This window comes from Gobio gobio, assembly GCF_949357685.1.
Source record: "Gobio gobio genome assembly, chromosome: 1".
Lineage (NCBI taxonomy): Eukaryota > Metazoa > Chordata > Actinopteri > Cypriniformes > Gobionidae > Gobio > Gobio gobio.
The window spans coordinates 1,887,018-1,911,488 of NC_137097.1; the positions used below are offsets into that span (position 1 = coordinate 1,887,018).

General features: G+C 39.6%; 1 protein-coding gene across 1 annotated transcript in view; it reads right to left on the reverse strand.

Moving 5' to 3' along the window:
* Nucleotides 1-24,471, reverse strand: part of LOC307127968 (NACHT, LRR and PYD domains-containing protein 12-like) — a 77,509-nt gene that overhangs the window by 36,875 nt on the left and 16,163 nt on the right. Inside the window, exons 2-10 of the mRNA XM_079819464.1 lie at nt 20,737-21,009; nt 20,376-20,411; nt 19,624-19,755; nt 13,279-13,326; nt 10,891-12,688; nt 10,564-10,737; nt 6,849-7,016; nt 6,572-6,742; nt 53-214 (exon numbers count right to left, since the gene is read on the reverse strand). Coding sequence (XP_079675590.1) covers nt 53-214; nt 6,572-6,742; nt 6,849-7,016; nt 10,564-10,737; nt 10,891-12,688; nt 13,279-13,326; nt 19,624-19,755; nt 20,376-20,411; nt 20,737-20,989 — 2,942 coding nt within the window. The 5' untranslated portion in view covers nt 20,990-21,009. The remainder of the gene's footprint in view (nt 1-52; nt 215-6,571; nt 6,743-6,848; nt 7,017-10,563; nt 10,738-10,890; nt 12,689-13,278; nt 13,327-19,623; nt 19,756-20,375; nt 20,412-20,736; nt 21,010-24,471) is intronic.

Genomic DNA, 24,471 nt, shown 5'->3' on the forward strand with positions numbered 1-24,471 from the left:
CCAAAGTGGGGTTGCAGTTTAACAGGTTAAACACTCTTCCTGCGTAACATACTTGAGTTTGTCCAGCCTGCAGTTTGGATGGTTGAGTAGCTTCACTCCTGAATCTCCTGGGTGATTGTAGCTCAGATTCAGTTCTCTCAGGTGTGATGGGTTTGACCTTAGAGCTGAAGACACATAACGGCAGCCTTCCTCTGTCACCATACAGCCAGACAACCTACAAACACACAACAAACACACAGTCCACATCACATTAGTTTGGCAGTCAAACTTCAGTAACACAGTCATTTGGGTGGTAGCTATTATTTTTCTGTAGTTTCAGTCACAAAAGTAACAAAAGTGAAGCCAACAGAAAAATGTATACTCCAGTAAATTAGAAATATACTTAAGAACAGGAACAAAGTATTTCTACATTGTCATTAGACACCAGGGGTTGAAATGTGAAGTGCCATTTTTTAATTGATCTCACTGTCAATTTATAAAAGATAATGTTGTGCTCAATTAGCATTATCAGGAAGAAACAAATAATCCCCCAAAACATTGGACATTATATCCTGCATTTAAATTAAAAGTAAATAAGGCATTTGATCTCACACAGACAACAGTGGCACAATACTGCTCCTGAAATATTAGTGAAAGAAAGAATATAAAAATAACAATTTAAAAACAAAATGTCTAACTTTGTGAGAATCTGCTTCCTATTTTATTTGAGTAACAATCACAGTTGTCAACGCTACACTGTCAAATCTTCACTTCCAGGTCCAGAAGCTGTCAATCAAAATTCACTAGCTAATGAAAATCATTGGCTGCTTGCCCCACCCATACAAGGAATTTGTGCCAGAATTTTTTTTTGTTTATTAAAAAGTTATGTTCAAAACATTTTACACAAATCTAATAAATCTAATATAAGTATATATACAGGCCCGGACTGGCCATCGGGAGCACCGGGAGAATTCCCGGTGGCCTGGCGACTAGTTTGGCCTGCTGCCAGCCAGCGTTTTTTTTTTATATATAATTATTATTATTTTATATTACTACCTTTACCAAAGTGATCAATTTCGAATTTGTCATTCAATAAAATTAATAATAATAATAATAATAAATAAATAAAATCATGAATCTGGCGTTGGAGAGAAAGCGGCCAGGTGGAGCAGAGAGGGAAAGGGTGAAGAAAAAGAAAGCCCTGCAAGAAGATGCAAAATCACTGACCTGTTCAGGGCTTCAAGTGAAGGTCAGTTTCATCTATAAAAATTGAACTTTTTTCTTTGTTAACTTAGTATTGAACTGCTAGCAAATGTTAGTGGTAGCGCCCCTATTACTATCGTCACTCCAAATACTGTTTGGAGATTAATATTATTTAGTGTAAAGTTTAGGGTAAAGTTTAGGGCTGGGCATATTAATGCGTTAACGCAGGCGATTAATTTTTTTCAGCTTAACGCATTAAAAATATTTAAAGCAATTAACACAGCGTCCGTTTTTATATCCATTTTTGCCCAGCGTTACATTATATGATCACGCTCTTCTTCATGCAAATGCTTTTAAACCATCTAAGCATGACAAGACACAAGAGAACATGCTGCATGTCAATGTCCTGTCTGTGTGTGTGTGTCTCATGTCAGCTGGGACACACACACACACACACACACACACACATTCGCCGCACAGACAGACTCGCGCCAGTCTCGTGGCACGTGCACACATCGAGTTCTCTTTTGCTCTTCAACAAACAATAACAACAACACAGAGAATTTGGCCAAAACGCCAGTTTTGTTGAGTATTCTCACATTAGGAGTCTTAAATGAACTTAAAGAGTTGTGAGGAAATGAGATGCGTGCGGGACAGAAGTTCGGCAGTGGCCGTTCTTAAAGTGACAGGAGCACTGATGATGTCTGTTGTTAATGTTCATCAAAGAACAACGGGAACAGAGGAAAGTGTAGCTTTAATGATGATTAATCTATATTCAATGTATTATTTATGCAGTTAAGAACGGTGTTTGATAACTATTATATTTCTGGAAATGTCTAACAGGGAAGGCCATGGGCAAATATAACATTAATTATAATAGGTTTATGTAAAAATTGTTTTAAGTTCCCTTAAATTAAAAGTAGTTTTTTTAAAGCCTTGTAAATGTTGAAACGGGTAGATTTCAGTTATACTGTAATGTAACGTCATTAATGTTTCATAGAGACATTAGTATCAGTGATACTGGCCTTCATTCATAAAAAGATGCCATTACAACACATATTTAAAATATACTGTCTTTAAATTGTTTCTACATTAATTTTGAGAGTAACTGAAATTAATACAATATCAAAATATTAAAAACTTGCGATTAATTACGGAAAAAGATGCGATTAATTACAGAAAAAGATGCAATTAATTAGTTGGGAGTGAGATGACAGGTAAAAAAAACAAGATATATGAAATATAGTGTTGCTAAATGTTGGATATTTAAGTAATTTTAAGATAAAATCAACAACATTTTTTGATAAATATAATACTTTCATTTTTACTAAAATATGTAGATTCTGGGCAAACAAATTACAATAAAGTGGTTGTTTTGCACCAAGTTGAAGACAGTTTGGTTTGTAACATGAGGCCAGAAGAAGAGACAGGTACAAGAAAAATACTATCACACACACACACACACACACACACACGCACGCACGCGCACGCGCACACACACACACACACACACAAAGTAATGTTTTAGTTTAAATTTCCAATAACACTAGTACTCCTCTTTACTTAGTGTATGAGGCTGATGATCCTGCTGGAAGGAAGAGACAGGGAGATGTTAGGGAAAATGAAGAAAAGGAAAAGGGAAGCGAGGATACTGATCAAGAGAAAGCCTTTAATTATTTTGCACGGCCCCAGCCTAAGGATTTATGCTACCACCAACACCAAGGATTTCTGCTACCATCCACAGCAAAGTCCAAAACAGGCCATTCCTAACATCTTCTACAGCAAAGAGAAAATAAACAGGAAGTGGTTAACATACTGTGAAGAGTCACACTCTTTATACTGTTCAGTTTGTCTAGCATTTGCCAAACCCTCAGCTAGTGATAGTTCATTCCTCAAAGGTGGAATGAGTGGATGGAAGCATGTTCATCAAAGAATTGCTGAGCATGAAGGGAGCAAAATCCACAAAGAGAGTGCAGAGGCCTATTTTCTCAGGGCAAACAAGAGAGATATAGGTAGTCTACTTACAGAAAAACAGATATCAGCACATCGAGATCAAGTTAGGAAGAAGCGACAGGTCATGGAACGTGTGATTAATGTCATCAAGGTCATTGGTAAGCGTGGCCTTAGTTATCGTGGTGATGAACACGAGAGTGCCTATTCCTTAGAAGACTTGACTTTAGATCATGGACATTTTTTAGAATGAATTCTGCTGCTGAGCAAATATGATGCCTGTCTGCAAGGACATGTCAGTGAATGCATTGAAAAGAGTAAAAAGCTGCATGAAGGTGGACGTAAAGGAAGAGGATCCCTTGTGACTTTGCTGTCAAAGACAACAGTAAACAAAGTCATTAGTGTTATCAGTCTCTTAATCCAACAAAGCATTGCTGAAGAAGTTAAAGAAGCTGGAATGTATTCAGTGCAATTGGACACAACACAAGATTTGACATTGAAGAATCAATGTGCCATTGTACTCAGATATTTGACCGATGTCATCAATGAGAAAGTAATTGCAGTAATCGACTGTCAGTCCTCTACTGGAGAAAATCTGGTTGTTTTGCTGAAAAAAGTTTTGGAAAAAATTGGCACTGACATCAAGAAATGCATTGGCAACTCAACTGATGGGGCTGCAAACATGCAAGGGCAGTACAAGGGATTTTCTGCACTTCTCAAACAAGAGGCACCAGCACAAGTCCATGTTGGTGTAATGCACATATTCTTAACCTTGTGTTGGCAGACACAACTGGAATTGTAGTGTCAAGTGCATCACTTTTCTCCCTGCTAAATGACATCTCCACATTCATACGTGAGTCCTACAAACGCATGAAAGTGTGGGAGGAGGTCAGTGAGGACAGGAGACACAGACATATTACTCAAATAGGAGAAACATGGTGGTGGTCCAAAGGTGGTGGTCCAAAGACCAAGCACTACGCAAGGTTTTTGGACATTTTGGAAATCCTGAGGTGGCCCTTTTCATTGACCTTGTTACCACCATGGCAAAGATGGAGAAAGACAATACAATGCAGCCGACTGTGAGAGTGAAAGCCAGAGGTTACATGGAGGCATTACTCAGATATGAAACCATACTCACAGCGCAGATTTTCCTTCAAATATATACCACTGTCAAAGTACCTCAGACGAGTGGCATGCTAACTGCTCAACGCATGGTAATGGGAACTTGAAAGACAACTTGACAACTTGAAACTATAACATCGGTCGATTTGTGCTGTGCGAATTTTGAGGTTGCAGAGAATACATTTTGGGAGCATATGTAGGGATTTCGTGCCTTGATAATGTGTTTGTAACGCTGGTACACAGAGAGGCCGGATAGCTGGCCTGAATGGTTGTAGCCAAGTGTAAGCAAAACTCACGTATCTGATATTTCACAGGGGTTTATTATCAGCGTTGTCTATCCCACGCACACATGAGGCAGTTTGCAAAACACTCCACTAACAACAGCGTTACTGAACAGAAAATAAACAGTGCAAAGAGCAACAGAAATAGACGCATACATGCGATGTTCACAGCTTGCGCTCCATCCACGAACTGCCCACTCATCAGCGAGTGAGTGAGTGCATGCGGTCTGCCTTAAAGGAGCAGTACCTAATTCTACTTCTTACATGTTGTTAATTATTTTTCGGTTATTTATCGGGAGCTACCGGGACGGTGATAAAGATCGACCAGTCGATCACGATCGACGGGTTGGCGACCACTGTTCTAAGCTAACATTTTTATTTAACCTCTCTTCTGCAGTTTTTATGCATTTATGAGTGAGAAGTAGAGAGGTAGTAACAGCTTTGGACTTTTTGGACTTTGGACTGTTGCCTCTGGCTTGGCGTGCTCAGTTGGGGACACTACATTTTTCAACTAAACATCGAAATACATCTAAATAATAAACAAAATTAACCATTTAAACTAAATTACTAATCAAATTATTGATCTAAAGCCCACACTGTCACTGTATGATACTTGAAATTTTTCCAGAATGGCTATACAGCTGAATAAAATTATGCTGCATTATTTTCCTGTTTAACACTGTAAAGCTGCTTTGAAACAATCTACATTGTTAAAAGCGCTATATAAATAAAGTTGACTTGACTTGACTTGACTTGACTTCTAGAGTAAATGCTTGTATAACATTATGTGCAGAACCATTTGATATTAGGACTGCTTTACTTCTAGGTTGGTTGTTGATGTTTTTATGTTATGGTCATACTGTGAAATAAACGCAATTTAGGGAAAAAAATAGGGTTGTCTGTGTTCCTAAATTTTATTTGGGTGCATAGGATGGCCTGGATGTGTTTAGGATTTGTGTCCTGAAATTGTGTCCCAGTCCGGCCCTGTATATATATATATATATATATATATATATATATATATATATATATATATATATATATATATATATATATATATATATATATATATATATATATATATATATATATATATATATATATATATATATATATATATATACACCCCATGTAAAGCAATCACTGAATTATTGATCACACATTTCAATTACATCTGAAAAAGAATTTCATCTACATTGCAGAATATATTTTTGCTGTCCATACATCGTGGGAAAAATGGGAAAGAACTGTGGATGTTGAATCCATGTTTTATAAGCTTGTCTCAACATCTCCACAGGCCTCTTTCTTTGAGGCTGGTGGTGGTGTTCTGGACCACCATGAGCATTAACAATGTTCCATTGAAAATAAACTGAATGGAAATAATTGTAAATAAACTGAATAAACTTTAATTCTGAAAAATGTTTGAACATTTACAGAACAGAAGTTGTTCAAGAGGACTACAAATGTGCACCACCAACAAACATAGTAACTCTTTAGATCTGTTTCCCAGCTTCTCTAAAGGAGAGGCTGTGGTTTCTTATATGATCAATTAGGGTAACTCTGACTTCATTTGAAATTCATCTGTACCTTCTACATCTCCTCTTCTACTCTATTCATCTCTTCTCCCTCTCCTTCTCCTCTTTTCTTACACCCTTCTCTCACCTCATCTCTTTCTACCCATTCCACTGTTCTTCTACCTCTCATTACACCCTTTCCTCTACCCACTTCACTACTTTTACAATTACACCTCTATCTTTTCCAATTCTCTTGCATATTCATATTATTTTATTGCATACATTTGTATACACTCCCTTATATAGTTAAAGAGCTGTGATTGTTTTTCCTGATATATTAAAGTTTTAGTTGGCTGTATGAACTATTATGAAAACAATCTGTTTAGGACAATTACAAAGTTTTCAGATCACTGTGTGAACTGTTTGGAGAACAGTGACCTGAGTTTGGAGAAATGTCAAATAGATTGAGAAAAACTATACTGTGGTAGCATTTTGTTAATTATTTTAAAGAAAACCATTTACCTCAGAATCTCCAGCTTACAGTTTCTCTTCAGTCCATCAGAAAGAATCTTCACTCCAGAATCCTGTAAGTCATTGTTACTCAGGTCCAGTTCTCTCAGGACAGAGTTTGAGGATTGTAAAACTGATGACAAAGTCTCACAAGACTGAGCAGTGAGATTACATACTGAAAATCTGAAAAAGAAAAACTTTTTTAATTGCATACAGAATAAATTCAGCTGTGTGATTTTAAGTAATCAACTTAATGGAAAAAAACATTGAAAGCATTTGAAACTCAAACCTCAGTATCTCCAGTTTACAGATTTTCAGACCATCAGAAAGAAGCTTCACTCCTGAATCCTGTAGGTCATTGTTACTCAGGTCCAGTTCTGTCAGAACACATTTTGATGATTGTAGAGCTAAAGACAAACTTTCACAGGACTGAGCAGTGAGATAACATCCACATAGCCTGTGTAGAAAACAAAACAGTGATATCAATGTGTTTATTTGGTAGGGTTTATAATCTGGGGCCTGATGTATAAACATTGCGTACACACAAAATGTATCAGGATTTATAAAAAAATAAACTAGGTGTAAATCTGTGCGCACCGTACAGACACTCTAGACTGTGTGTAAACACTCTTTTATTGGATTGAGCAATGAAGTAATGAAGTAAACTAAATGATTTAAACTCTGTTTTACATCTTATATACACATTTAGATATGTCACACTCATTCATGGAGTTTACTGAAATTACATGAAATCATTTTCCAGTTGCAACATTTTTTATATTAATTTAAATGAAATATTTGTAGTGGATTCGCTACCTTTAAAACACAACATGCCACAGGAAAAGTGTTCAATGTTTTAACTAGAGATGATTGATTGGTGCATAATAATTCTGCTTTAAATTTTGTTCTAAATAGCAGAACTTGTGTTCTGAGAAAATATTTTCATGCAAATAATGATCAGTGATGCGCACTTTACTTTTTCTCAGAAAAGTTTCTCTGAAATGTATTTTATAATTTTTTATTTATTTATTCTAAAACAAGACAAGACAAGCACATAGTTGGGTTTAGCACGGTTGGTTTTGGTTTTGTGTCATGTTTGTTTCATGTGTTTTATTTTTAAGTTTATTCACAGTCATGTTTTCTGTTTGTCAAGTGATTTCCCTTGCCCTCATGTGATCTTGTCATGTGCTTCCCTTGTGTTATGCTCTCAAATAGGCTTGTTCGATATGAACTACACTAGCCTGCCACGATTTGCCGGTTGCAGGCGGGGGAGATAGCTATCAGGTCGGACACTTCGTGCTTTCCATAGTGTGCTGAAACAACATAATTCATGACAGACCATGCAATTTTTGCATAAATAAATACAGGAACTTGTCTAAGAAAAAACATGTCGTCCTTGTCATCACAGAATCTGACCAATGAGAATAAAGTGTGTCATCATCAAGGCTTTCGCAGCCGATTTTGAGCAACTACAGCACCTGACGGCTGATCTCGTTTTGCCCTTGCGGTACTTTGATGGCACACATGATCATAAGGCAGCTGCAGTGCCGATCAAAAGGTGTGTTCGACATCGGCTGTTGGCATTGGATGCAACCGATCGGCGAGAGTAGCCACATGCAGGCGGGCAGGACCTGTAAACGGAGATGTGAAGTCGGACACTTTCTGCTTCCCGCAGTGATGCTCGCGCTGTGTTTGCATACTTTATCAGCTGAAGTGAAATAAATGCAATATTTGGCAATACACAGATGTTTCAGAGACATTATTGTCATGTAATACTTTATGTACTGCTTAATACAGCGTGTGTTTCTACAAGAATAAAGTTCAACATATAAGCCTACACTATCAATGAAGTGGGGTCTATTTTTTTATCAGTTTTATTTTGATAAACATGACAATATAACGGCTACATGAAAGGAGGTTTCACTGTTATAAAAAACAGATTTGTGAGCTTTAGTGAAACTGAAGGTTTTAGAATAAACACGAAACACACGTGATCACTGTCATGCGGTGAATCTGGCCAATCGTGGAACAGCTGTGTCGTCATCAGAGTCTGAGCAGTCTGGTGCAGCCGCTCTAGAGAAAATGCACCAGCTGTATTAGCCGACTGCTCTCGAATCGCTCTCGCAGTACTTTGATCGTATACGTCATAGTCACGTGGCGTTAGTGCTGTCCCAATCGCACAAAATGTCTAACCGGCTTGCACTGCTTCAAGTCAGAGTAACTGAGCAAGCCAAGCCAAAGGCGACAGTGGCAAGGAAACCAAAACTCCATCAGGTGGCATAATGGAGAAAAATAAACCTTGGGAGAAACCAGGCTCAGTCGGGGTGCCAGTTCTCCTCTGGCCAATTAACAAGCAGTGTATGATTATTACTCTGGCAACTTTACAGGTCAGGTGTCATATTAGATCGAAATATTTGAAGGATCGGAGTCATCAATTATTAAATTGCAATATTCGAATGATCAGTCATCACACCGGAGACGGGTTTATTGAGGATGCCGTGTCGATGAGGCAGTTTCAGGGGGAGTCTAATTGACACGGTCTCTGCAGACACTTCAGGGTCATGCGTTGGTCATGTCTGGGCGCAGGTCCACCATCTGATCTGGATACGGCCCGGATCCAGCTGACTGCAGTAAACCTCGGGATAAACAGAGAGACTAACATAAGCGTAGATGCCATTCTTCTGATGATGTAACAAGTACATCAGGTGTTATGGGAAGTGTTCCCGGTTCCGGCTGACCTACTTAATGCAATAAATAACAATAATTTAATTGAAAAAGTGTTTTATTTGTATGCCATAGTAAAGAGATGTGTTTTTAGTTTAGATTTAAACTGACAGAGTGTGTCTGCTTCCCGAACAATGCTAGGAAAACTGTTCCAGAGTTTAGGTGCTAAATAGAATAAGGATCGACCGCCTGCAGTTGATTTCGATGTTCTCGGTATTATCAACTGGCCAGAGTTTTGAGACTGCAGTAGACGTGATGGAGTATAATGTGTAAAGAGCTCGCTCAAGTACTGGAGCTAAACCATTTAGTGCATTGTAAGTAATGAGCAAGATTTTAAAATGTATGCAATGTTTAATAGGGAGCCAGTGCAGTGTTGACAGAACTGGGCTAATATGGTCATACTTCCTGGTTCTAGTAAGAACTCGAGCTGCTGCGTTTTGGACCAGCTGGAGTTTATTTATTAAGCGAGCAGGGCAACCACCCAGTAGAGCATTACAATAATCTAGCCTTGAGCTCATGAACGCATCAACTAACTGTTCAGCATTTTGCAATGAGAGCATGTGCCGTAATTTAGATATATTTTTAAGATGGTAGAATGCAGTTTTACAGATGTTAGAAACGTGGCTTTCAAATAAAAGATTGGTATCAAAGAGCACACCAAGGTTCCTCACTGACGACGAGGACTTGACAGAGCAGCCATCAAGTGTTAGACAGTATTCTAGGGTACTACTTGTGGAGCTTTTTTGTCCAATAATTAAAAATTAATTTTTTTTCTGAATTAAGTTGCAGGAAATTACTGGTCATCCAATTTTTTTAAATCCGCTATGCATTCCGTTAATCTTGTGAATTGGTAAGTATCATCAGGGTGTGAAGAAATATAGAGCTGAGTATCGTCAGCATAACAATGAAAACTAACGCCATGCTTCCTAATGATATCTCCCAGTGGTAGCATGTACAGGATGAAAAGCAACGGTCCTAGCACTGAGCCTTGCGGTACTCCATACCAAACTTGTGATTGGTGTGACATCTCTTAATTTACTGCTACAAACTGATAACGGTCAGATAAGTAGGATTTAAGCCATGCCAATGCAATTCAACTATTGCCAACATAATTTTCGAGTCTATTCAAAAGAATGTTGTGGTCGATAGTATCAAATGCCACTGAAAACGCCACTGATACATCCTTACTACATTATAGACTGGGGAAAATATCTGCTAGTAAGTTATGAAACAGCTATTCATCCACATATTTGAACGTAGTAAATGAATGAATGTCAAACCCCAGTATGTTCAGTTGACAGTGTGAACTCTTCAGTCCATCATAGAGCAGCCTCACTCCTGAATCCTTCAGGTGATTGCTACTCAGATCCAGCTCTCTCAGATGGGAGTCTGATGATTGTAGAGCTGAAGAGACAGTTTCACAGCATGTTTCATCAAGACCACAGCCGTCAAATCTGCCAAAATAGAGCATATACCCAGATTGTTTTCTGATGTTCAGTGTTTTGCAATAACACATTATACCCATCATAATCAGGACACCAGATATTTCACAAAGTATTTTGTAGAGTTAAACCTTTGATTAAGCAGCGATCAGGGAAATTACTCACAGGGCTTTTCTGCAGCATCTCACAGCTGGAACAAGTTTCGTGTAGCCGGCTTGTAATGATGTGAACCTCTTTGGGCTGAACTCGTCCAGCACCTTCTCTGACATCAGCAGTACATAGGTCAGCACTGAACACATTGAAGATGAGAGTTTCCTTCCTGGATGTGCATCTGAACTGAGATATCTCTGGACTTCCTCATATAATGAATGATCCTTGAGCTCAAGTAAGCAGTAGAATAGGTTGACTGAAGCTTCATCTGAGATATTCATGTCTTGTACTTGTTTTATATATTCAGTTGTTTTTGCGATGCACTCTGTGGTGTCTTCAGTGTGTGTGAAGAAGCCTTTGAGCAGGTTTTGACTGGATTCCAGTGAAAGTCCCATCAGAAACCGCAGGAACAGGTCCAGATGTCCTCTCTTACTCTTCATGGCTTTATCAACTGCCTTCTCTAGTAGCTCATGCAATCTGATATTTTCTTTGGGCTCATCAAAGAAAAACTGAAGCTCCTGCATGTTCTTCTTCAGGTAACAGAGGAACACATGCACTGCAGCGAGGAACTCTTGAGCACTCAGATGCACAAAGCAGAAGAACTTTTCTTCATGAAGTCCATATTCCTTCTTGAATATCTCAGCAATCATTCCAGTGAACTCAGTGTCTTTACTCACATCAATACCACATGCTTTCAGATCTTTCTCATCGAACACAATGTTTTCCTTCTTCAGCTGCTCAAACGCTAGCTTGGCTAACTTCAAAATCATTTCACTATTTGAATGTAAGAGCTTTGTACGTTGTCTTTCTGTTTTTCTATCATACTTCTGGTTCTTCATGTTCATCTGTATCAGCAGGAAGTGGATGTACATTTCAGTGAGTGTTGTGCTGATGTTCTCTGTAGTGTTCTTGATGAGAATATTCTGAAGTACTGTGGCCGTGATCCAGCAGAACACGGGAATGTGGCACATGATGTAGAGACTACGAGACAACTTAATGTGTGCAATGATTCTGGAGGCCTGAGTCTCATCTGTGATTGTCTTTCTGAAATACTCCTCCTTTTGTTCATCAGTGAATCCTCGCACCTCTGTGAACAAACCCACATACTGAGGAGGGATCTGATTGGCTGCTGCTGGTCGTGAGGTCACCCAGACGAGAGCTGATGGAAGCAGCTTCCCCTTGACCAGACTTGTGAACAGCACATCTACAGATGATCTTTCCTCAACATTGTCCAATATTCCGCTTTCAAAATTCAAAGACAGGCGACTCTCATCAAGTCCATCAAATATAAATGCAAGTTTACATTCCTTATATAACTGTTCTCCAGGTTTTCCAGATTTTTCCAGGTCCTTAATTTGAGGATAAACTTTCAGCAGAAATTCATGGAGATTGAACTCTCTGTCTTTAATGCTGTTAATCTCTCTGAATGGAAGCAGGAACACACAGTCTATATCCTGATTGGCAGTTTCTTCTGCCCAGTCCAGGATGAATTTGTGCACAGAGACAGTTTTTCCGATGCCAGCGACTCCCTTGGTCAGCACAATCTTCTCTTCATTTTTTCCCCTTAATAATTTAAATATATCATTGCATTTGATTGGTTTGTTCTGTGTCAGTTTGTTCTGGAAAGCATCATCAATCTTCAGAATCTCATGTTCCTGATTGACATCTTTCATATCTCCCTCTGTGATGAACAATTCTGTGTAAACAGCCTTGAGATGTGCTTCATTTTCTTTCTTGCACTCAAAAATACGTTCTGCTTTCTTCTTCATGTTGTTTTTGTGAGTTCCCAAGAATTTTTTCAGAATCAAATCCTCTGTTATAAAAGATTAGTGTAAGTAAATAAAAATAAAATATTTCATTGTAAGAAACATGACAATGCTTTCACATCCACATCATCTGATCTGAAAATTCATATTGTACAACATATTGTAATTAAATTACTGTTTAAATTATTACAGCCCCATGGCCTTAGATCTTGCATTTAATTAATTACATCTTGATAAATATATTACACTCATGGAAGGGAACACCCGTAAGCATTTAAATCAGAATTGTCATCCAGGCATCCATATGTTTTAATGCCTAATTCGTAAACTCAGTACAGAGGACAGGGTTCGAGAAACAACTGGCAGTGAATGCTCTAGTTCTTGTTTGTAAGGATTACTGGTCATTGCCAGTCACATCCGGTGGTTGACTTGAGTATGTGGCTGTTGAAAAGGTCAGTTGGTCTGTCTGGTTAGTTCTGGTGATACAGTACATCACCCCTCACAATTAACCTCCGTTCTAATATTAATTGACATGTTCAGTAGGTAAAAATAAACAGACCAACACTAACAGATGACTATCAGAACAAATCCTGGTGCTCATGTCTATTGGTGTTGGTCGACACTGTTGAGACTGTACCTTGCTCTTCTGTGAGTTTCTCTGCTGTCTCTGGGATTTTTTGTGGCTCTGTGAGGAGAGAGAGAAGAAATTATAAAAATATACAGATACACAAAAGAAAATACTGACGCTAAAGCATGTCTGCCTATGAACAATTTGACCATAAAACGAACTGTGAGATTTAGCGGCCTCATACAGCCCTTATATAAGTCACCATTCACTTCATTATATTCAGTCACCATAGAGAATATGTATGAGGGAAGAAATGTCACATAGTGTCTATTGTAAACAACTCCTTATATGTTTCTTTTACTCTTATTTCTAGCCAGCTTGTTCCTGTTTTCTTTGTTCAAGGTTATATTCCATATTTGTTATTTCCGACTATGAATTGATTCATTCTATGGTTTTATATTTGCGCATCCTCTGAAGGGCAACATCTGGGATGGGGGTGTAATTTTTTTCTATGGGAAGTATAAATTGTGTAATCTGCTCAATAAAAATTTAAGATGTGGGACTGTTCATGTGGCGATTCTTCTAACTTACAATTGATCAATCTTACTTGATTGAAGAGTAAGAGAAATCGGTAACACTTTACAATATGGTTCATTAGTTAACTACATTAGTTAACATGAACTAACAATGAACTGCACTCATAAACCATTTATTTATCTTTGTTAATGTTAATTTCAACATTTACTAATGAATTATTAAAATCTTGCTAACATTAGTTAATGCACTGTGAACTAACATGAACAAACCATGAACAGCTGGATTTAAACTAACGTTAAAAAAGATGAACTAATGCTGAACAGAGGTGTTGTTCATGGTTAGTTCATGTTAACTAATGCGTTAACTAATGCGTTAACTAATGTTAACTAATATAACCTTATTGTAAAGTGTTACAGAGAAATCTAATTCTTACATGAACTTTAAAAAGAAAACGAATCTCACGATCGCAGAGATTTATTTCACTTATCAAGCTATTAACTACCTGCTAATAAGCAGTGTGTCTCAGTAAGCACAGCAGTGGTGGATAAAGTACTCGAAAGACACACTTGAGTAAAAGTATAGATATCTTACCAGAAAATGACTTTGTTAGAAGTTAAAGTCACTGTTTAGAATATTACTTAAGTAAAAGTGTTAAAGTATGTGACATTTATTGTACTTAAGTATGAAAAGTATTTGTTTCATATTAAACGTACTTAAGTACTTTTACATTAGTGCATTAACTAATGTAAGAGACATTTTTAAAATGTTAAAATGTATTAGTAAATGTTGAAATGAAGAATAATTTTATTAACCTGTTAAAGGGTTAGTTCACCCAAAAATGAAAAGCCATTGGATTTCAACAAAAATATCTTGATTTGTGTTCCGAAGATGAACAAAGGTCTTACGGGTGTCGAACGACATGAGGGTAAGTAATTAATGACAGAATTTTCATTTTTGGGTGAACTAACCCTTTAATGTTACAAATGGACTCTTATTGTAAAGTATTACCATTTTATATCGTCATGCTTAAAGATGGACATCTTATCTAACAGTGACAATAAAACTGAAATCATATCAAAGACTTTATATAAAAGGACTTTGATCGAATGGGTTTCTGATTTATGTTACTGTTGGCTGCATGACGATACAGTTTGTTTTCTCAAGTCACTAGCTTTAGATTGTAACGAAGTCCACTGGAGACAAGTTGCAGGACACAAGTGCAGTTTTATTAACATAAATCCTAACATAAATCCAAACATAAACAAAATGCAAAACAAACAAGGTCTGGCTTAACTTGGCTAAAACAAGGACATGAGCAAACTCACAACAGTGGTTACACGGACAATATTAGACAAGGGAACAAGGCAAACATGAGGGCTTAAATACACAAGGACTAATGACTAAATAAGACACACCTGTGAACAATCAAGACAATGAAGTGATGACAAAACTGAACTGAGAACCTACAAGACTAAAACAACCAATGAGAACATAACACATGAGGACAAGGGAATCACATGACAATGGAGCACATGGCAGGATCACATGACAAACAGGAACACATGACAAAACATGACACCCCCCCCCCCCCCCCACAGCCCCCTTTATGGGTGGCTGCAACAAAACAAAACAAACAACAAAACCAAAACTATACAAAACAGTTCAGGAGGGTGGTGGAGCAGAGGTGGTCTTGGGGAGGAATGGTGGGCCGGGGACAGGACATGGACCCTGGCAAGGCAGAGATGGGCCTGGGAGCATGGGCGGACCTGGGCCGTGGAGCACCGGCAATGCAGGCAGGCCTGGAAGCCATGGAGGTGCAGGCAGTTTAATAATAATAATAATAATTTGTTACATTTATATAGCGCTTTTCTAGGCACTCAAAGCGCTTTACATGGAAGGGGGGAATCTCCTCAACCACCACCAATGTGCAGCCATATTTCGCCTGAACGCCCACCACACACCAGTATATTGGTGGAGAGGAGACAGAGTGATAAAGTCAATCGTATATATATATATATATATATATATATATATATATATATATATATATATATATATATATATATATATATATATATATATATATATATGTATGGAGATGATTAGGAGGCCATGATGGACAGAGGCCAATGGGCCAATTTGGCCAGGATGCCAGGGTTACACTCCTACTCTTTATCGAAGGACATCCTGGGATTTTTAATGACCACAGAGAGTTAAGACCTCAGTTTAACGTCTCATCAGTGTCCCCATCACTATACTGGGGTGTTAGGACCCACACAGAACACAGGGTGAGTGCCCCCTGCTGGCCTCACTAACACCTCTACCAGTAGCTACCTAGTTTTCCCAGTTGGTCTCCCATCCAGGTACTAACCAGGCTCAGCCCTGCTTATCTTCGGAGGGAAACCAGTCTTGGGCTACAGGGTGATATGGCTGCTGGCTTTTGGAAGCCATGGTGGCGCAGGCAGTTCAGGAGACCATGGTGGTGCAGGAAGTTCAAGGGACCATTGCAGTGCAGGAAGTTCAAGGAACCATGGGCGTGCAGGAAGTTCAAGGGACCACAGAGGCGCGGCCTCCGTGGCCTTATCCAGGTACCTACTGCCCCCCCCCCCCCCCCCTCAATCTCAGCCATCTCAGGATGCTGGTCACGGGCTAGAGCCCTCTCTGGACTCTGGTCAAGGGCAGGATAAGTCACTGGGCTCTGGACGTGGACAGGGTCAGAAAAATAATAGTTCTCTGTCTCCCCCACCGTGAAACTTGAACCACATAGAAACAAATTAAAGTCAATATGCTTCCATAGTGTACAAGGATGTTCTACTGAGGGTATGAGTTCAGCAAGATCATGGTCCAATCCAAAACAAAAACACCTTTTAAATTGAATCTCATCCCATGGCAAATATTCCATGAGAAACAAAAAATCCTTCACATAATCCTCTTCTTGAACCAGTCAGGCTGAAGTGAGGCTTCAGACGTCATCAATGACGTCATTGGTCTAAAGTGATACAAGCCTCGATACACACTTCACTGAAAGCTTCCGGGATTTCTCGACACTTGCTCCGAAGCCTCGGTATAGAATGTATCATCACTACAATGGAGCACATGGCAGGATCACATGATAAACAGGAACACATGACAAACCCAAAACTGTGACATAAATATGCAACTGTGCTGCTGGTTACAGATTATCGTTGGACGTGTTCGTTCGTGCTTAAATGGTGTGACAGGCAATTCATCTAGCATGCTAACAGTGGTGGCCACGTGGAGTCCAGGGGATGGATCAGTGATTGCATTTTGTGGATTTCCTGCTGTTTTCTAAAGACTTGTTCGAGATTGATTGGATTTGCAAGTACAATGTGCAGGTGACATTTACAGTGTTTTGTTTCGTATAGTTTGGATTTTTTTTCTCTCTCTACTGGATGTAAAGTTTATTGTTCTATAACTTCAAAACGTTGACAGAAGAGATATATAAGGAAAAGACACTTGGAAGAGTTACATAAAATGTTTGTTGGATAAAAAGAAAAAACTTTTATTTTGCATTTCTGCTGGATTGGACGCATTCTGAAGTCACTTCACGTGGCTCGAAAGGGTGCAACAAGGAGCGCTGTTGCTGAAAAAATAATCGACATGACGGAAGGCATTGTGGAACCAGCGTAGGAGCCATGGGCTGCGCTACCCTTCCAGCAAATAAAGGTTTTGCGTGGATTATCGGGAGCCTGAATAGACGAGTTTTCTCGCAAGAGAAAATTTTGTGTCCACAATTGATTTAGCCAGGGGCTATTGACAGGTGACTGTGGAGGAACCATCAAGGCCAAAGACCGCTTTAATTTCTCACTGTGGGTTATACCAGTTCTGTACACTACCTTTTGGCCTGTGTAATGCTCCTGCCACTTTTCAGAGGCTCATGAACAGTGTATCTGGACGATTTTGTGGTCGCCTTGCCCACATTTGAGCAACACCTGATAGACCTAGAGGAAGTCCTGGCAAGGCTCAAGTCTGCTGGCCTGTCAATCAAGTCGGAGAAGTGCCAGTTCTGCAGGAAAGAACTTACCTTCTTGGGGTATCGAATCACCAAAGATGGTATCCTACTAAACGAGGAGAAGGTGAAGGCTGTTGTTGATTTTGTTACTCTAGAAAACGCTAGGCAGGTAAGACAGTTCGTGAGCCTGACTAGTTACTACTGGCGATTCATTCACAAATAGGCACGACACCCTGAACTTCTTTTCACTCTTACAAGAGCCAACATTCCTTTTGTGTAGACTCAAGACTGCCAAAATACTATGGATACCATCAAAAGTAAATTGACGTCTACCCCTATCTTGCGATTTCCACAGTTTTCACTTCAATTCTTCATTCACGTTGACGCATGTGATGTCAGTTTGGGAGCTGCTTTAATGCAGAATGATGAAGAAGGTAGAGACTGTGCAGTTGCCTATGCCAGTCGTGCTTTGCACAAGTCTGAACGCCCTTACTCTACCCCCGAGAAGGAGTACCTGGTGGTAATTTGGGCGCTTGAGTATTTCAGACCATACATTGAGGGACTGCATGTCAGTTTTTTCTGACCACAGCAGTCTGAAGTGGTTGATGTCATGACCAAACACCACTGGGAGGTTGGCTCGGTGGTCACTTCGGTTGCAGGACTTTGATTTTGAGATTATCCATAAACCTGGCGTGTCCAACAGCGTCACAGATAGTTTGTCCAGGAACCCCTTACCTCCCTGTGGTCAGCCACTCAACATTCTTCCTGATCGTGTTGTTCTTGAGAAGTTTAAAGCTGAACGATCCGGATGTTGGAAAGCTGTTCAGGGTATTGGAGAAGGTAAGAGTAATGTATGAAGGTAATGGTAAGAGTGTGTCCCCAGAAGAAGATCCACTGTATGCTGTTCTTGATGGTCTCCTGTATCACAAGGACTCAAAATCTTCTTGTACATTGCACCTCATGAAACAGTGTTAAGCTTTATGCTTCTCAGACTATCAGGAAGTCTCTGTTGGAGTATTTTCATGATCATCCCACTGCAGGTAATTTGGGTGTGACTAAACCGGTGGAAAGGCTTAAACAGAGATTTTTCTGGCCTAACATGCTGACAGATGTGAAAAAATATGTGGTTTTGTGCGCTATCTGCTATTTACTAAGCCATCCCAGAGAAAGCCTGGTGGTTTCATGGTTCCAATCCGTCCCCAGATTCCCTGGGAGTACACAGGGCCCAGGGGTGGACTTTGTGGGTCCTCTACCTTGGACGCCGAGTGGTAATGCGTACATCCTTGTGTTCGTAGATTACTTTTTGAAGTGGATCGAAGTTTGTGCTATGAGGGAAGCTATAGCTCTTGTCGCTGCCAGTAAGCTGCTCAGTGAAGTTTTTTCTCAGCATGATGCCCCAAAGTACTTGATATCAGACAAGAGGTTCTGCTTTTATTAATGACCTCTTCAAACACACAGTTTCTGCCTTGGGTACTGAAATTAAGAAAAATGGGCATCAACATCTCAACTGTGCTTTACAAGGTTCACGACCACATTCACACAAACAATAACCAACAAGGACTGAATAGAACAGAGAGTATAAATACACATGCCAGCTGCTATAGCAATGGATGCAACCCAGAAAAATAAATCAACCATGCTTTTGTGAGCACTTGTTTACACATGCTTGCTTGCAGTCTGTGTTCTTCTGAATTTATTTTGTAGTAAGTAACGAATATGCTTTGGGGAAATGTATCGGATTAAAATTATACGTTTTATTCAGGAAATGTAGTAGATTCAAAGTTGACGGAAATATAAAAACTCAAGTAAAGTACAGATTCTCCTAAAAAAATACTCCAGAACTGTAACGGAGTATTATTACTTTGTTACATTACACCACTGAAGCACAGCTATAGTGACAGTACCGTTTCCTGCAGTGTTGTAGTTGAAGATCACTGATGTGATGTTTCCAGTGAGTACTGGAGCATTTATAGTTGCTCCCGTCTGAGCATTAATATCAACACAGACTCCAGTGTGAGCACTGCTGCTCATCTCGACTGAAACAGAGACAGAGATTAAATACATTTCCTAAATTACAACTTTAACATTACTGATATTCTTTTCTTAATTTCTTGTGTTTCAGCTTGTCTTCATCCAGCTCATCTAGTGTGTCACGATGCTGACCATTATTCATTATTAATCTTATGCCGGATGAAAACACCTTTTTTAATGTCTCTTGCCATGTTACATTGACAGTTACAAATTGCAATAAATCACATAACTTATAGCCTAGATTGTCAATTAAAAATAGCGAAATTAGACAAATATGTATTACTTTGCATAATACACCTGGGAAAAATACAGAGGTCCGGACCTCTGGAACCTCAATGATGAGTACGGCCCTGAATATAAGGTAACTACATGGGTTAAGGTTAGGTTTAAGGGTAGGTTCAGGGTTAGTACTTAGTTATTACCTAGTTATTGTAATTACTATAAGTACATAGTTTGTGCAAGGGGAACAGGACTGTGAAATAGAGATCTACTGTTCTCATGATGTTGGGCAAAAATGACTGTCCACTGTCCAACATTTTGAAATATTGACAGCCGCAATATTGCTACGGCCCACAGTTTGTGAAGCACTGGCCTAACTGTTACTGTTACGCTAATGCTGGTTCACCTGGTTTTACTGCTGTCTCCAAGCATTTTTGTTGATCTGTGAGGAGAAAGAAAATATGAATATAGAATGATAGAAATATACGGAAGTTAAAGATAAATATTAAGTGAGATATTGCTTCATTGCATTATAAACATGTGTCAACTAGATGTTTTGAAAGTGTTCCCTCTGTAACAGGTACAATATCGATAAAATTACTCTAAACTCTTGTGAAACAGGCTAACTCTGTAAGTGACAGTCATTCTGGGATGATAATTCAGAGGTTGTGTTTTAACGTCCTGCATGTTATAATCCAGAAATTGTACTCTGACTGTTTGCCATTGTAATTAGTGTATTGTCGGCTTTGGCTTGCAGCTGTAGTTACCTTTATGTTTGTGCTCTAACTGTTCAGCCAGATGGTTTTCTTTCAACTTTCTCAGGATGTCCTGTGTGATCTTCACAGCTCCTTCAGGTCCATGATGCGCCACCATCTGAGCCACTGTGTCATTGACATTTGGCTTCTCCGGAACAGCAGTTGAAGCAAGACCTCCATTCTTTAAGTGCCATTTAAACTTCTTCAGTTTTTCACTGCTTAGATCCTCCAATGTCTCCAGAAGCAGTTGTGAAGCAGTCACCATCTTCTGTCACTGACTCACTTCTGCAGGACAATAAAAAAGTGTAATTTTACCACACTAGTACTATAACACTGAAAACAGCAGTTCTACAAACATGATGGCCTGATACCAGGGGTGTCCAATCCTTCAGTCCAGCAAAGTTTAGCTCTAACCTGAACCAGCTAATCAAGGTCTTATTAGGCAAACTAGAAACCTCTAGGCAGGTGTGTTGAGGCAAGTTGGAGCTAAAATTTGCAGGGCTATTTGATCTTAAGTTGATCATAGAACAATTACTATCAGTGGTATACCAGTTTGGACACACCTTCCCAATACTGTAATGTATGTTAGTATTTAAACTGAGGTGCAAATAATATCTGAAATAAGAGGAAGGACTGATTCATTTTAGTCCCAACTTGTTTATTACAAGATACAGGTATATAGAGATGAGGTGAACGTGTATCAAATCAATAATAGCTCATTAAACAACACTCTGAGTTACTGGACATTCTAACCGAAACTAAGATATCCTAAATGTGAAATAGCCTTTGCTGGTCTGTTTACCCCTTTAACTTGTAACAGTTCCAGTAAACTGTTACCTGTGTTCCATGTTGAATGTAAGGTGTAATTTTACTCCTGGCTTTTAGAGGGCGCTAATGAGTTATTATGGGGAGATTTCTCTGAGCCAGAAGGTAAAAGGAAGCAGGAAGTATGTGTAGGATATACCTGTTAGCTGGGAGTGTTTGCTCTTACCATGTTGCTTTGTGGAAAACCCTTGTTGAGGAACCTTTGGGTTCTACTTCTCAATGTGAGTTGATTTGACTGTTTCTTTATCACTTGAGGTTTTGAAGGGGGAAATGTATTTTACTTGATGAACCTCATGTTGTATTGTTTGTTTTGAACAGAGGGGTTTGATATCTGCTTGATTTTGAGGACATCTCAACCGGATCAAGCTTGTAATTTATTTTCTTCAAGTATACTTGGGATGATGTTTGAACTCTTATGAACTGGACACTTTACACTTTTTCTCTGGATCAACCTTTATTGGATATACTTGGACTACATGCTTCTAACATCACCAATGGTGTGCTGAACCAGAGACCTTGGGGGGAATTTTGGGTGGACATTTATAAGATCTCGTTTCAGGTGGTGAAAGATTCATTCTGCTTCAAGGAATGTTATCACAACTCTTGTACTATACTCAAATGGTGTATTCTTTTGATAAAGGAAATATATTATGGTATTAAGTGGTGATTGATCCCTCCTCATTTATTTATGTGACTTGACATTGAGTGTTACAAACTAACCCTTTACAAACAACCATTATGGCAATACAGGGCTCAAGAATGAGGACTACCTGATGGTGCTAGCATGAAAGCTGCTTGGCACAGTTGACAGATGGTGGCCAAGGTCATCATGCACTTAGTATTTTTGAAGGGGCACTACTTAGGGAGGGGGTCAGGAATTGCGGGTTGCACCTGATGGGTAAACTTTATAATAATGTTCAGTTGTAAGTCATTTATAAGTGGTTCGTTAATGATGAACTAATCATTCACAAAACATTCATAAATGATTATCAAGTGATATGGTAACATTTTATGTATGTTATGTAAATTCTGTTACAAGTCATTTACAAGTGATTAGTAAATGATTAACTAATCATTTACGAAACATGACTATGCGTTCATAAATGATTAATAAGAGAAATGTTAATTATTTTACGAATGTTTTGTAGATTCAGTTATAAGTAACTTACAATTGATTAGTTAATGATGAACTAATAATTTACAAAACATGACTATGCATTTCATAAATGTTTAATAAATTGTTACATTTTTGGTATGTTTTGTAGATTCAGTTATAAACTATTTACAAGTTATTAGATAATGATAAATTAATCATTTACAAATCATGAATATATCAATAATCATATAATAATCAAACAGATCCTTAGTAAATGGTTATTAAATTACTAGTTAGTATATTATTAATCACTGAAATGTCAATGTACCATTATCTCAATAAACAATTGTTAATCATGAACAAATGATGATGTTACAAGCATGCCAGGCTCCACCCTCTCACAACCACAACGATCCCAATCACCTGAATACTGAGCACACACACCTGCACGTCATCACCACAGCAATCACCACCTGCACTTAAGCCCCACGCTCACACTCAGTCACTGTCCAGTAACGTTTGCACATGCTACTCTACATGCTTGCTTCCTCGGACTCACCTGACTACCTACCTGATCTCCAACGAACCCTGAGTGTCTCCTCATCTCGTCCTGTCTCCTGGTCCTCGTCTCCTTCGATCCATTGTCCCTGTGTTCAACTATCAAGAAACGTATCGTATCACCAGCATTCACCTGAAACACTCTCTCTGACTCTCACCGCCCCTGCTCACTTCCTGGTTCAGCAAATAAACTCTGCTTTCACCTGCCTCTGTTATCCGTGTCACCTCTGTTTGTAACAGATTACCGGACCAACACAGCGCACCAGGATGAGCACCCCGGATCCCTTCCAAGAGCTTGTCGACGCCGTTCGGCGAGCTCTCCCCACCAGCGCACATGCACCTTCACCGGCGAGCACTTCCGGAATCCACACCACTGCTTCTTCGCCCCCTGAGTACTCCAGTCCCATGGCCAGACCGGCGCCCTTCTCTGGTTCGGCGGAGAATTGCAACGGATTCCTTCTACAATGTTCGCTGGTCTTGGAGATGCAGCTGCGCCTGTACCCCAATGACCGCGCTAAGGTAGCGTTCATCACATCTCAACTTTCTGGTAAAGCGCTCCGTTGGGCGGAATCCATGTGGTCCACGGACAGTCCAGTGATCCAGACCCTGTCGGGGTTCATGTCTCACTTCCAAGGAGATCTTTGGGAAATCATCATGGGATTTGTCGATCGGAGAACAGTTATATCATCTGAAACAAGGTGTCCACTGTTAATGAGTATGCTCTACAGTTTCGAATCCTCGCTGCTGCTAGTGGATGGAACGAGCAGTCCTTGATTACGACCTACCGACAGGGTCTGGATCCTCGGGTGCGGGTGCATCTCGCTGCATACGAGGATACCATCGGGCTAGAACGCTTCATCCAACTCTATACGCTTCGCCACTCATATGCAGTCGTGCATTGAAGAACACCAGGGCCAGTCATCATTGTTCCTCCGCCGACCTTGTGATGTCAGCACTCCAGAACCCAACCCCGAGCCCATGCAACTGGAGAACACCCGACTGACATAGGCTGAGTGGCAGAGACGGCTGACCCAGAATCTCTGCCTATACTGCGGTCTACCTGGGCATTACATCTCCGAATGTCCAGTCCGTCCTCCTCAACCCATGGTGAGTGCAATCATCCCTTCTCTAAATAAGATGAAGCCACTCACCACAACTGTGAACCTTACTGCTGCTGGAATTTCCCTTTCAGTTACTGTCCTCCTCGATTCTGGGTCAGCCGGGAACTTCATCTCGGGAACCCTCTGCCGCCAGCTCAAGCTCCGCAC